A 13,714-nucleotide genomic window follows, 5' to 3' on the forward strand; every position below is an offset into this window, starting at 1 on the left:
CCTCCCTTCAATTAAGCGCCGTGTATTGTATGCTCCTTTCGCGAAAACCCTTGCCCTAAACTCATCTTTATTTTTAGCAGCAATATTGAATGTATCCTTGTAAGCTCGAGCGAGACTCGTATCCTAGATTCCCTCCTTATCGAACAAATTAAGTATTATATATAAGAGATTAAGCGTTATTTTTGGCATCCAAGTTACCCAAGAGGAACCTTCTAATCGCGCTGTCAATAAATTAAAGCTTCTTTAACCGCTTGTTGCTAAGTTTTTACTGAACTTGGGGCAGTAAACCAAGATCGAATTTGCATTCGAATTTAGTTCTTTCCTTTAGAAAACGCTGACGCTCTGCGACCTTTTCTGGGCACCTTACCAATTTAGTGACGATTCCAATGGAAAGCTCCCGATGGCCAGATAGACAGTCAGCCACTCTAAATACTCACTTTTGACTCTCATCATCATCATCATCATCATCATCATACGGCTGGTTGCATTTCAACCCCATCTCCTCCGCCATGTCATTCATGTTAATAGTCCATTTCCCAATCCCCCTTTCCCGGGCAGTGCGCCCCGTCCTCCACGCAATCATTTGCTGAGCCAAGGGTGTCATGCTTTCCACCAGCTTGCGCGGAAGGTTGGTTGTCGCCTCATATGGCGTGAACACACAAGACATAAAGGCAAGGGACATCCCTCGGCGGTAGTAGTCGGTAGTATTGTTGGCGCCCCCGCGGTGGACCATCTTGTTACTGGTCAAAAAGCAGTCCCCCGCCTTCATTTCGGCGAGCATCATCGGATGCGCTGCGTCAGGCGGGCTAAGTTCGACCACTTTATGGCTTCCGGATACAAACTCGGTGGCCCCAGACTCGGCCGTGAAGTCAGTCATGGCCGTAAAGAAGCTAATTAGCATTCCCGGATCGTCAGGCCCTGATCGGACCATAGGATGGCTAAGCCAATCCCGATGCCACACCTGTGGTGGAGTCCCTGGACCGTGGTCGATTATGGCGGCCGTGAGAAGCCAGTAATCCTCTGTACTAGGGAAGAATCGGCGACACAAATCGTGCACTAGCTCATGGTTAAGGATGTCTTGGCGGAAAACTTTGGACACCCCGGTGAGGTTGTGCACTCGTTTCTGCTGGGGGGGGAGAAGAGCTGCCAGTGAGCCTTCCATGGGTTTCAGAGGCGAAGGGCCTTCCCGCTGACGCGCAACGAGAGGGTCAACATCGCGGTTAATCTTTGACACTTGTTCGCCCGTGAGAAAATTTTTGATGATCACGACTCCCTCTTCCTCGAGGGCTTTGAAGATGGTATCGCGGTCATCTGTATTGGAGAACCGCTTGATCTGAGGCACGGCTTGTGGCTCATCGGCGGAAGTCATTTTGGTTGATGGGGTGTTGTTAACGAGATGGGTGGACCGATGGGAGTGGACGAGGAAAGAGTAGGAGAGGCTTGATGGACACCCGGCTCTTTATATAGCTTTGGATCATCCTGCACTGACTTTGGAGGCCGAACAGGACGCCGCTGCGGAAACTTAACAGTACCTGATCCAGCATCACGAAGGCTCCAATCAGAAATTTGCCGGCTGACTCTCGGGCTCAAGGTCTCTGCGATGAGCCGAGATCGAAGCCTTGATAGCAATTATCGAGTATTATTATTCTTGAACACACCACATGATTGATTGTGTTGAGCATTCTGCAGATCACTAGTGCTGACTTTGACAGCAAGATGCGCATTCCTGTCTTGATTTGACCCTCGAGACTGCAGACTAGCACTCAGGTAGGGTCACTCAGAGCTCAAGCTATCGTCCTATACGTCTCATCTAGGAAATTGGGTTTTCTCACGTGTCAAGTGAGTGATCACTTTTACATCAAATGTCTTGTTCGAAATGGTGTACTAGATGTGGTACCAAGTCTCCTTACGGAGCCAATCACCGCACTTGATATGCAGACGATAATCAGCGAGGGGCAGCTGCCGACACCCTTCGAGGCGCCCCCTCCCTTTTGGTTTGGACTGCGTCACCAATGGGCAAACCTTGTCATTTCCCCCGCAGGCTCGTCGGCCAACGACATCCGCAGCGGGTAAGCTGCAGGTGTTGGCGCCCTCCGCACTCGTCCCTCGATGAGATGCAAACTTTTACGTGCACCAGACCCAGTGACTAGCAGGTTTTTCCCGCTTGTCAACGAATTATGTACCTCCCAAAGCAAAAAGGGCACATTCTTACACCAGATATGTCCAAGATGGTCCGGTGCGTCGGATTTGTTCGATCTTCTGCACCTCGTCATCACATCATCGGATCGTCCTGCAGCATCAATATGATCCCCACGTCACTTCGTGAGGATCACAAGTGCGACGGGAGGTCTTGACATAATCTTGTAAGGATGTAACGTAATTCAAGGGTTGTCCAACCGCGACGGGCCATCCGACTGGGCTGTATGCTATACTAAATACTACTTCTTTGGCCCTTATTATCTCAACAACTACGAGATAATTAATACTGTCTTTAACTTAATTCCCTCAGATTAGCATATACTCGCTACCTCGCCTGGAGAGGGGTATCTAAGCGCGTTCTTGATAACAAAGACAGGGATATTTGTTGGGGGGCGCCAAGTATATAGAAAGACTCGTTGCTCTGTTCGGCAGACACTAACTTGATGCTTGGATTTCCCTGAGGGAAATTGATTTTTCACCTGTAAAGGGGGCGGGGTAGTGAATTGGAATTACCAATATGATTGGGCGCTAGAGCTGAGCCAACAATGAGACAATCTCTGAAATACTTGTGCTCTGCAGTATACAAAACTAGTGAGGAACAGCTAGACATCGAAGCTCACTACACTCCTAATTGTTATCCAGCCACGTCGCTATAGATCTCGAGATTGGTGCGTCCTCTCCTGCAAGTAGCAAGCATCTAGTCAGCAGCTCGAACTCGGCCGGTGCCATTCAGGCCCTGAAAAGCCTATATTGCCATGAGATGACAGTCACGTAGAAGTACACTGCGTAATTATGTGCTACAGCCAACTCAAAAGCAAACAAGGTGTTGTAATAATTGCGTGCTGTCCAGGCTTGTAGAGAAGGAGCTTCCGCACCACGGGCCACTTCCTGGCTGAGCTCTGTTGAATCGCGTATCTCTACTTCGAAGCGACAAGGAAGTAGAATATCGTTCAGCTAATCGCTCCGTCAGCCACAAAGATCATCTGTTCAAGGTGGCACGCAGACTCTACCTACTCCTGACTTGGTCTGAAAGGGAAGCCGGTGCTTGAAGATAGGGCAGTCTCTTCTTCTAATATTCAATCTAACGAACAAACAGGGTCACATTATCACATTATCGCACCTTTCATACCTATGTCCAGTCACTATCCACCTTCCCGCGATATATCATCCATCGAATGAGCCGCCGTATCGCGGAAACCAAGCTTTCGATCCTAGAAACAATTTCCCATGCATCATCGTGCATCATCTAACCAGAGGTGACGTGAAGAGGTCCGTTGCCAGTGTCCTCAGGGCAAGTAGTGCCGTTGTCCTCCGAGTCAAACTCGAGCACACAAGACCCATCCTGGCCAATAGCAATGCCAATGAACTCGGTGTTGGTCTGGCCCGAGCCCTCGGCAAGGACATTACCGCTGGCATCCAAAACCTTGCAAGTCTCAGGGAAGCCAGCAAAGTCTGACATGCAGTAGAACTGGCGCGGCGAGGCCCAGCAGTCGCCCTCAATGGTAAAGGTGCGGCCATCGCCGGTGTTGTAGCAGGGAGAGTGGTCGTCGGGGTAGGCCTGGTCGTAGATAACGGTACCGGCTTCGTTGAAGATACCGAAGCCCTTGAAGGAGCCGGCACCACCGCCCTCGCCGTTGGTGCCGGTGATGGTGGAGAAGGATCCCTGGGACCAGACGACCTTGAGGTGCTCGGCGGTGGCGGGGGCGCTGGCGGCAAGAAGGAAAACGAGGGAGGAGACAAGGGAGGCCATCTTATATTGAGATTGTAGTTATGCTTGTAGTAGAAAGACTGTTCTGAAGATGATCGTTTGTGATGATGAGTTCCTGGACTGGTATTCAGGACGACTTTATACTTCCTCAAGGCCCCTTTCTGCCCCCAAACTGTGACATCTCGCCAACTTTCTTGGCCAAAACAACGAGCGGGCGAGTATTGGGGGCCGGTGGCTAATTGTATACTGATAATTGTATACTGAGACTCCGAGTCTTCCTCCGTATCTCGTATGCTTAACCCTCAGGGTCCCTCACCTGACTCGTGGGTAGGATAACGAGCAAGTAACTTGGAAGAAATCCTAGGGGCCAAAGGAACAATAACCAAGATCTCCACATCACTGTACCCGCTTTCCGGCCAAAAGCCGCAAAGAATGGCTGTTGCGAGATCCGAAATGACGCAAAAAAGGGTCTTCGGTTCCATTTTCTGCACTATCGTACCTGGGGGCGAAGATATGGGGCTGGGGCCAGTCGCGGTCACTACCTGCTACCGGCATATATTGAAGAGACCCGACAGCTAAACTAACAATGTTACAAGTCTCATCTTGCCCAGTCAATACTAACTGCAGTAACTCCTATTACTTGAATCTAGAACAATGCTGGCTGTATGTATAGCGCACCTGCACTTAGCCGTGGTCCACTTCCCGCGGGCCTGGCGGGTCGACCTGAGTTCCATGAAGTTCCGTAGAGTGTCTACAGAGTCCAGCGCACTCCGTAAAGCCTAACTTACTTCGTGGTTTAGAATTCCCTACCCCCGGGCTGCCTCCTCCACAGACAGAATGCCCCCCCGGGGCCGCCAGGTAAAACCCAGGAGCTCGTGGAAACCACCCAGTTTATTCTCCCACGAGCAACATGATTGTATACAACATCGACACTAGCTCACACTCCTTGACTTGGTCCCCAACAGCCCGAAATCCATGCGGATATCCGGTACCGGCCTCGCAACAGTCCAGGTTTCATGGCCCCTACGGTGAAAGGCGAAAAACGTCTAAAGTCAAACTCTCCCAGCCTGGGTAAACGTTGGCCATAACCACCGCACATCAAGGAATTTAGGCGCTAGTCAGTTCTGAGGTGCGCAAGATACTTCGAAGGCCACGGTATGGCCTATCATGTCATCATTCAGCTACAGGTAGGTGGTTCGCCTACTATCTAGAGCTCTGCATATCACTCCACGCAGAAAGTACTTGGACTACAATGGGAACGATATACCAGCGACCTGCATGTACAGAAAATTGCGGTTGGTAATTGATCTTCACCTTGAAGGTCATGCTATTGCCTTGGCATTACATACAGCAGCAGATTTAAGTTCATTCCTTTAGCTATACGAAGGCCCCCTTAATACAACGATTGGTGTGCGTTATTTTTCCATCAGAGCTTATCGCTTTCACTTGGCCCCATGCTAGGAGCCATCTACGGACCTTATTTTGACCTTCACATAAGGCTGATTGTAACCTGCTGCAATTGTTGGTGAGCAGGACTTTCTCTGAAATGCCTAAATGCATATCGTACAGTCGACTTGGCACTGCGCGCAACTGCTACAACAGAATGGCGGATCTATACATCTTCTCCGCAGCGTTCATATAATCACAGAGCAACTTTCTAGAGAGGACTAACGTTATCCATTTGGGTTCTGTATCAGCAGACAGAGAATCTCTGTTTCCGATGAATCTAAGCGTGCCGGGAACGTCTAGCCCTCAGAATGAGATAGGAAGTAAAGTGAAGTAAATCATCACAATGATTACGTAGTGTTTGCCACTTTATGCATAACCGGGGCTGCTCGGCTACTCCAACAACTCTCTATCGTATGTGCCTTTATCGCGGGTCCAGAATGAAAGCCAGCAGGCAGCTTTTTGGAATATCCAACTAGCCTGGCAGATAGAAAAAAAAAAAAAAAAAGAAAAGAAAAAATCGAGGCCGTCCGTTCAAATGACTTCAAGATTAGCGTCTTCGAAGCCAAGTATACGTGGGGAGCCTTCTCAGATCGTTTTCGATGCGATACTGCCAAACTGTGCAAATCTTGTGTTGGAGCAGACTAGGAACATGGCTCACAAAGAGAACCTACCCTTCGGTAGTTCTTCAGGTATGTCGATTTATCTCAATGCGCCTTTGCTTCAGGTCGTTTGTCCTATGGAGGAGCTTTGGGCGGAGGGCTTTACGCCGGAGGGGCAAAAGCGATAACAAACCCAGTCCAAAGCACAACTACCAGGAGGACCAAAAAGACAAACCACAAAGCATAGCGACGCTATGCATAAGCCATTGAGTCCAAGGGCCAGCTTGCTGTACACTTCGTTCCTTGTTACTGATCCAGGAATCACAGTACCATTAACTCAAGGAGCACGGACAAGGCTTTCCGACGTTTAATTGGATTTTAGTAAATAAACTGCAACCCACACCCTTATCCCCTGGCCTCCAACCAGTGTGGTCAAGCAGTTTCTCAACGGTGGCCAGGCGGCGCTCCATGAGATAGAACTGGGAGAGCGGATGTCGAACTGGGCATATATTCCTATTGACCTTGATTGCTCTCAGTTCATGTGACAGCCACTGAGTTCAATACGAGACAAGGGAAGTCAAAGAGGATCGAGGATGTTGCCGAGTGCAGGGCGTAGATTGACCCGTCATACCAAGGTGCTACGCTTGATGAGCAAGGTCAAGGTTGAACTACAAAGCCACTAGCATATTCAATCCACTTAAATACTAAACGACAACCCCCCGTTCGCAGAAATGATACTCCCAGTACACCATCCAAACTCAGGGTTACAAATGGTGGCAATCAGCCCAGCAATCTCCTCCGCATACGCTGCCCTCCCACCAAACTTCTCGCCCAACTCTCTGACCTCTGGACTATCGTTTTCGCGAACGCCAACTAACGGGGTCAGAGGGTTCCACCGCGCAAGACCCTGCTTCACCTCGTCCGGTGCAGAAAGATACATGTCGGTCATGACGGGGCCCGGGTTGATAGAGTTGACCGTCGCGCGCTCGGCTAGCTCGCGAGCCCATACCCTTGTCATGGCTTCGATGGCACCCTTGGTGCCGGCGTATAAGGTCGTGTGCTCGGTGCCGACCTTGGAGTTGATGCTCGATAGCGTCACGATACGGCCGGAGCGATCGGTGGGGAGGTACTCCTTGCAAGCCGCCGTTAAGAGAATAGGACCGAGGACATTGACCTCATAAATGCGGTGGAACTCGTCCGGGTCGACGGTCTCCAGAGGCCCGAGGAAGAGGATGGCGGCATTGTGTATGATGATGTCTATCTGGAATGCCCCGGTGTCGGGATTCACGAATCTCTGTTTAGCAGTTGATACAACCCGTTCGCATTCGTCTTTTGTTGTAATGTCTGCTCGGATGGGAAGCGCGCGGATTGAGTAGGTCTTTTCGAGGTCGGATGCAAGTGCTGCAGCGGGCTCGTCGGAGGACTGCGTCGCGTAGTTGATGATTAGGTTGCAGCCCTTGCTAGCGAAGTTGCGTACGATTGCAGCGCCGATACCTGTGCGACTGTTAGGGTACAATGTTGTGTATCGCTGACAGCGACTCACTTCGCGCGGACCCAGTAACAAGCGCAAGCTTGCCTTCGTATATACGGGGTGTGCTTGACATGATGGATGCGGGAACAGTTGCAGAGCTTTAGAAGACGTCGAGGAATGGGAACATACGCGGGGCGCGACGTGGACATATATTAGACCAGGACTGGCCTAAGAGGCCAGGATTGAGTCTGGTCCACTTTTGTCACAGGCTGGGGAGTCCGGGTCTGCTTGTAATCCATCTAAAATCCGAATGAACGAAGCGAGCTACTAGACTACTACTAATTTCTATGAAGCGAATGGGATCCCTCGTAAGGCATGGATTTTCATGTATATGCAGCATTAACCAAACTACCACTTTGACAAAAACCCACCATCAACCGGAATACTAATCCCGTTTACATACGATGAAGCGTCCGACGCAAGCCAAAGTGACGCCTGCGCAACTTCATGGGGCTGTCCGAACCTGTTCAGACTGCTGACCTTGGGCGCGAACTCATCGTGGGTCGTGCCCATGATCTCAAGAGCCTTGGCGGACATGGCGCTCTGCATCAATTAGTCCTGACTGCGGAGACAACGACAGAGGTATATATAGATAGGCCGAACTTACGAAAATAGCACCCGGGGCAACGGTATTGACTCGGATCCCCGTCGGGCCACCCTCGGTCGCAGCGTGCTTCGTCAAGCCAAGCAGTCCATGTTTTGCTGCTGTGTATGCGGGCATGTTGGGTTGAGGCATATACGCGTTTATCGAAGCAATGTTGACAATTGAGCCCTTGGAGCCCTGCTTTCGCATTTGCTGGATCTCGTACTTGCAGCAGAGCGCGGTACCGGTTAGATTGACATCCATCAGTCGACGCCAATAGTCCTCGTCGGCCTCGGTGAGAGCCGTCTGGTCGGGCGTCATGGCGGCATTGTTGATAGCTACATCCAACCGTCCGAAAGCCTTGACGGTCTCTGCGATCAGATTCTGGATATCCTCTGATTTTGAGATGTCCGTCTTGACGAAGCGGACCTCTCCGTGTACAGAAAGCTCCTCGGCAACCTGGGCACCCTGTTCGGCCTTGACATCGGCGATAACCACTTTGGCCCCTGCGCGGAGGAAGACTGAGGCTGTGGCCTTGCCCATTCCCTGGGCGCCACCGGTCACGATAGCCACCTTGTCCCTGAGGACGGGGAAGATAGGTGCTTCAGGGAATTCCATGGGTGTGACGGAAGGAAAAGGAGAGTGGCATAGATTGGCTCTTGGAACAGTGTCGCGGGACTGCACTTTATGTTGGGCAGTTCGAGACATTTTGACCGCCACTCTGTGGATTATCTGATCCTGCAAGGTGCCTAGAAAGTACCCGGAGGTGGAACTGGGCCGTAAATCTAGCTGATAGCCGGGCCGTTACAGTTAGTGTGAGTAGGGGCCGTCTGCGCCGCTACGGAGTCTCCGAATGGGAAAAAGAGCCCTATGTCCACTATTGTCCGATGCCCGGCCGCGGTGGAGTCGACCTCCATGTGTGCCTCGCCATCCCGTCTCAGGGAGTGCGCCTCCAACTGCAGAACAGGCCATGATCGACGTCGCCGAGCTGTGAAGCAACGATAATCCGCTTCATGCAGCTATATGGATAGCTTTTATTGGCGGCCCGGCTAACAAGAAATATGAATCTCGGGATTGTTGGCCATGCTTCCCACTCTAAGAACAGCCATGTGGTTCTAATTCCGTGGACGTCTCGTACCACATGGCTTTGAGAAGAGAACGGGCATCAAGCTCTTACCCGGTAGGGCCCTAGCGTTCTGCTGGCGCCATGCCGTACCCCTGTCACACCCTCCCGCACGCGCTGCAGGATTTGACAGTACCCTCCTAGTACGCTCCTGTAGATGAGGCGTAGAGAAGAAGAATCCGAGAGTGATCTTAGCAGAAAAGAATAACCATTGCGTTAACAGGGGCAAGGCGGTGCCGACCACGTCTAACCCCAAGAGGGTTGATACTTAATTACTCCTCGGAGTCTGGACGGTGAGGTTTCTCTTCCTTTCCTTCGAGCACCACCTGGCACACTGCATAGAAGGACCGTGAGAAGATTCAACATGTTTGCGAGGCAAGAGAAGGACAGGTCCGCTGTCAGCGTCCGCAGCCTGAAGGGTGATGCTCCGGAGACCAGTCTAATTAACATCCTGGTAAATTTGAACTTATCCCGACCTACATACTGAGATCCCCTTGCTCACTTGTTAGGTCGTTGTCACGGCGTGCCTTGGAGGTTTTCTGTATGGCTTTGCGGCCAATGCCCTCTCAGGTTCCCTTTCCCAGCCCTCGTTCATCGCCAAGTTCCTTACTACCCCTGATGCGACGAACATCCAGGATGGTATGCTCAGTGGGTATGTTAGGAGATACCTTGAGCATGCATTCAAACCTAATGACTACTTAGATTTCTGGGAGGTGCTCTGGTGGGCGCCATTCTGCAGGCACCTCTCTCGAACAAGTTCGGCCGCCGCATTGCCAACCAGACAGCCTCCGTGATTGTCATCATCTTCGGAGCCCTGCAAGCTGGATCAGTCGACGTCAAGATGTTCATCGTGTGCCGTGTCATCTGCGGTATCGGCGGCGGCATGCTCTTTGCCAACACTCCCGTCTACATGAGTGAAGTCTCGCCTCCTCACACTCGTGGTAAGATGGTCGGTCTGGTTGGCGTTGGTGTCGTGACTGCGTATATTCTGTGCGCTGTATTCGCCCTTGCATTTAGTTTCGTGGAGTCCGCCGTCCAGTGGCGCGCAATCTTTATTGTCCTGACTGGCTTCGGCTGTATCCACCTTGCCTCTCTCTCCTTCATCCCCGAGTCCCCTCGCTGGCTCCTTGAGAAGGGCCGCGGCGAGGAAGCCAAGTCGGTGCTCGAGTACCTGCACAAGAGCAAGACCGAGAGCAGGGCTACCTTCGCTCATGCGGAACTGAAACAGATCAAAGCGCAAGTGGAATTTGAGAAGAACACCCCCCGCGGCTACATGCACATCCTGCGCACTGCATCTCATCGCAAGCGTGCTCTGTGTTCCATCCTTCTCTGGGTCATGGGTCAGGGAACGGGCATCACAGCTATTGCAAACCTCGTTCCAACACTAATGGGCACGCTGGGCTTTGACACCACCATGCAACTTGGCCTAGGTGTTGTGTGGACTGTGTGCGCTATCATCGGATGTGGAATCAACGTTCTCCTTCTCGATCGAGTTGGACGTGTCAAGCTTCTGGGTGGGTTCCAATCCCCCTTTTATTGTATTCTTCTAACATTGTTAGTCATCGGTGGATTCGGCAGCGCCGCCATAATCGGCGTCATGGGCGGACTGTCCAGGTACTATCTCGGATCGACCTACAAGCCAGGCGTGAACGCTGCTGTCGCCACCTACTTCATCTTTGGAGCGTTCTTCACTTCAACGATCGAGTGCACAGCCTACGTCTATGGATCTGAGATCTGGCCGACGCATCTCCGCAGCGAAGGGTCGACGATTGCCTTTGCCAGTTTCTTCGGCAATGCGGTCGCATATACTGCGCCTGTTACGTTGGCTCTGTCGACCGTTGGGTGGAAGTACTACATGGTTTTCGTTGCTGTCACGGTTGTTTCGACGATTGTTATCATCTTCTACTTCCCTGAGGTAAGAGTAGTCCTGGCCTCTGCGTGGTCGTGCCGAGCTAATACTGCGTTCACAGACCCAGGGACTCAGTCTCGAGGAAATCAACGCCAAGTTCGGCGACAAGGTGGAGTTGGAGCTGCAGGATGCGCTTGCTGCAGAGGATGCAAGTGCCTCCGACACGACCACCGCGTGAACATTGCAGGAGGGGCTGTCGTGGTCAATGAGCGGTGGGGGTGGTCGAGAACGTTATACCTGAGTTGTGTGATCGACTCGTCTCGAGTCTAGATTTGTTCGATTACTTTCCATGTCCTTCCTTTGTCATGTCAACCAGCATACAACTACACAATAATAAATTTGCCGTTTTATAAGTACGAATTCCACAACCAGAGGGTTGGTAGCACCAAGTCTTCACAAAACCATGCCACCTCATCTAATCCTCTGGGCGACGACGATCCCTGTAAGCCACGGCACGGCTTAGCCATGATCCATGTCAGTATCCCATTATTATTATCAGTCTTCAGGGATTAGAGCTTGGAGTAGACTTTTCTGCCGCTCATTAAACGACGAGCTGATCCGGAAAGAGAGTGACTCAAAAACAGCTGCACAATCCCGTAGGGCGTTTTCCTTATATTAACTAGCAATAGAACCCTGTCTAGTCCGCGCCATGGCGTTCTCTAGTGACCGCCTAACGGCTGATCGGGGCCGTTTAGATCCCATGTGGGCGCCAGGGCTGCGTAAGCCATTTCCCCGAGGGGATCGGCAGCGCGGACCGTTACAGCTAAGACGCCGAAAGATGGCCGGGTCCACAGCGTTGGATTTCCGGACTCTGCTCCGGCCGGTAGGTAGCCGAGATCTTGTTAATAGAGTCAGAGACGCGGGAATACTGTCGTCCCATTATCAACAGTGACATTGCTGTTGGCATGATATCTCCAAGGTGTGGGCGGTGCCGTTGGAGCTGAGACAGGAGGGCTAGCTAGAATTGGACTTTGATCATCGCTGTCATTCAAGCGATTGAGAATCCTTCATGTATTCTGCACGTAGCCATCTGCCCTGACCCCTTTCCTTGGGACTTCTGTACCGCCTGTTCGCGGGCTGAGCAATATATTAGCAGTTCGTAGCACAGAGCTTTGTTTCGTTCCTAACGTCCTTCCACAGAGTCTGCACTTGCAACAGGTCACAGACTCACAATGGCTTTGCGTCAGAAGGGTCCTACGCTGGTGGGTGTTCTCTGGATGGAGACGTTTCTGTGTCTTGTGGTCCTGTTGTTACGATTCTATACCCGGGCCAGGATTCTGCACAATCCGGGCTGGGACGACCTACTGCTGGTTATAACATGGGTGAGATTACGTCTAATGTTTGGCCTCAATTTGCTAATCACCGATTTAAGATTCTGATGGTTGCCTTTGCGGGACTATGTACCGCATCTGCGATGTACGGAATGGGCGTCCACGCGACAGAGCTTACTGTTGAAGAGCAAAGCCACGGCATGCTGCTGCTTCTGTCTGGTCAAAGTGTCGTTTCCATTGCCATGGGAGTCAGCAAGTGCGCCGTGTCTGCTTTCCTGATGCGTATTGTCGTGAACAAATGGTAGGCATCGCGTCGAACCTGATACGACGAAGCCGCTGACTAGGCGTGAAGGCACAAAGCGTTCCTCTGGTTCTGGAACATCACTATTATGTTTCTGAGTATCCTTTTGGCTATCGTCGTGTTCGCTCAGTGCACACCAGTCGAGTCGATCTGGGACTCGCGCGTTCCCTCGCAAGGCTGCCCCATCTCCATGCCCAAGGTTGCGACAGTTATGTGTGGTGAGTATCGCATCTTAGCAGTCGGAGGCGTCTCTGCTAACTTTGTGATAAAGCATGGTCTGCTGTTCTAGACTTCGTCCTCGCCTTCTTCCCCTGGTATGCGCTGTGGCAGTTAAACATGAAGAAAAGAGAGAAGATTACAATCTGCATGTCACTTAGCTTAGGTGTTTTTGCTGGGATCTGTGGTATCATCCGCACGACTGGTCTCGGCGCGTTAACTGAGTCGGAGGACTACCTTTGTATGCTTTTCCTTCCATTCTCTAAGTGAGTGACAACCACTAACGAGTATAGATGCAACAACCGACTCCGTCATCTGGACCAACTCCGAACTCACCACGACAATCGTCTGCGTTAGTGTCCCTGCCCTCCGTCCCCTTTACCGATCCATCCGAGGCCTCAGTTCATCCAAAGACGCATCAAGTTACAATAACCCCGGGACATACGGCAAGATAAGCAGGCAGCCAAGTTATGGGATGGATACACTCGTGACAGCATCGCAAGCGAGAGGGAGAGACAGGGACGGCAAGAATGTTGAGGTCGATGATAACGAGGATATGGATACGAAGCGCATCTTGGCAGGGGATGGAGGTCGGTCGCATAATATCTACCAGGTAAGGGAGGTGACTGTTTCTTATGAGGATCGGAGACCGGGGGAGGGGTCGGTGTCTTCTGATAGCACGCCGGTCAGGGCGAAGCAGCACATCTGATGTGTTTCGCTGGAGGACTTTATCCTTATACCCCTTACAGTTTAAGTATAACATCTAAGTCTTTCCTATGTTCATCAAAAACTTCATATAATTACGAACATGGTTCGTCAAATAGA

At 51.4% G+C, this 13,714-nt stretch overlaps 5 protein-coding genes across 5 annotated transcripts; 2 read left to right on the top strand and 3 right to left on the bottom strand.

The window, feature by feature from the left end:
- Positions 1–433: 433 nt before the first annotated feature.
- Positions 434–1,369, bottom strand: BDV17DRAFT_292065 (phytanoyl-CoA dioxygenase family protein; the record flags this gene model as incomplete). Its single annotated transcript, XM_073762288.1, has 1 exon — positions 434–1,369. One exon carries the CDS (start codon positions 1,367–1,369, stop codon positions 434–436), a length of 936 nt encoding a protein of 311 aa, XP_073614881.1.
- A 2,076-nt stretch (positions 1,370–3,445) lies between these two features.
- BDV17DRAFT_298778 (uncharacterized protein) lies at positions 3,446–3,949 on the bottom strand (the record flags this gene model as incomplete). The annotated part of the gene is made up of 1 exon (XM_073763761.1): positions 3,446–3,949. The coding sequence occupies one exon, from the start codon at positions 3,947–3,949 to the stop codon at positions 3,446–3,448; it is 504 nt and encodes a 167-aa protein (XP_073614882.1).
- A 2,703-nt stretch (positions 3,950–6,652) lies between these two features.
- Positions 6,653–8,698, bottom strand: BDV17DRAFT_298779 (SDR family NAD(P)-dependent oxidoreductase; the record flags this gene model as incomplete). Its single annotated transcript, XM_073763762.1, has 3 exons — positions 8,094–8,698; positions 7,873–8,029; positions 6,653–7,449 (listed from the first exon to the last, which is right to left on the bottom strand). The coding sequence occupies exons 1-3, from the start codon at positions 8,685–8,687 to the stop codon at positions 6,653–6,655; spliced, it is 1,548 nt and encodes a 515-aa protein (XP_073614883.1). The 5' UTR covers positions 8,688–8,698.
- Positions 8,699–9,556: 858 nt separating this feature from the next.
- BDV17DRAFT_292069 (general substrate transporter) lies at positions 9,557–11,279 on the top strand (the record flags this gene model as incomplete). Its single annotated transcript, XM_073762289.1, has 5 exons — positions 9,557–9,646; positions 9,702–9,844; positions 9,895–10,706; positions 10,752–11,107; positions 11,163–11,279. The coding sequence occupies 5 exons, from the start codon at positions 9,557–9,559 to the stop codon at positions 11,277–11,279; spliced, it is 1,518 nt and encodes a 505-aa protein (XP_073614884.1).
- A 994-nt stretch (positions 11,280–12,273) lies between these two features.
- Positions 12,274–13,598, top strand: BDV17DRAFT_298785 (uncharacterized protein; the record flags this gene model as incomplete). The annotated part of the gene is made up of 5 exons (XM_073763763.1): positions 12,274–12,423; positions 12,474–12,673; positions 12,725–12,891; positions 12,945–13,130; positions 13,183–13,598. The coding sequence occupies 5 exons, from the start codon at positions 12,274–12,276 to the stop codon at positions 13,596–13,598; spliced, it is 1,119 nt and encodes a 372-aa protein (XP_073614885.1).
- Positions 13,599–13,714: the final 116 nt, after the last annotated feature.

The sequence above is a fragment of the Aspergillus undulatus genome (genome assembly GCF_047715775.1).
Source record: "Aspergillus undulatus strain CBS 261.88 unplaced genomic scaffold BDV17scaffold_29, whole genome shotgun sequence".
Classification (NCBI taxonomy): domain Eukaryota; kingdom Fungi; phylum Ascomycota; class Eurotiomycetes; order Eurotiales; family Aspergillaceae; genus Aspergillus; species Aspergillus undulatus.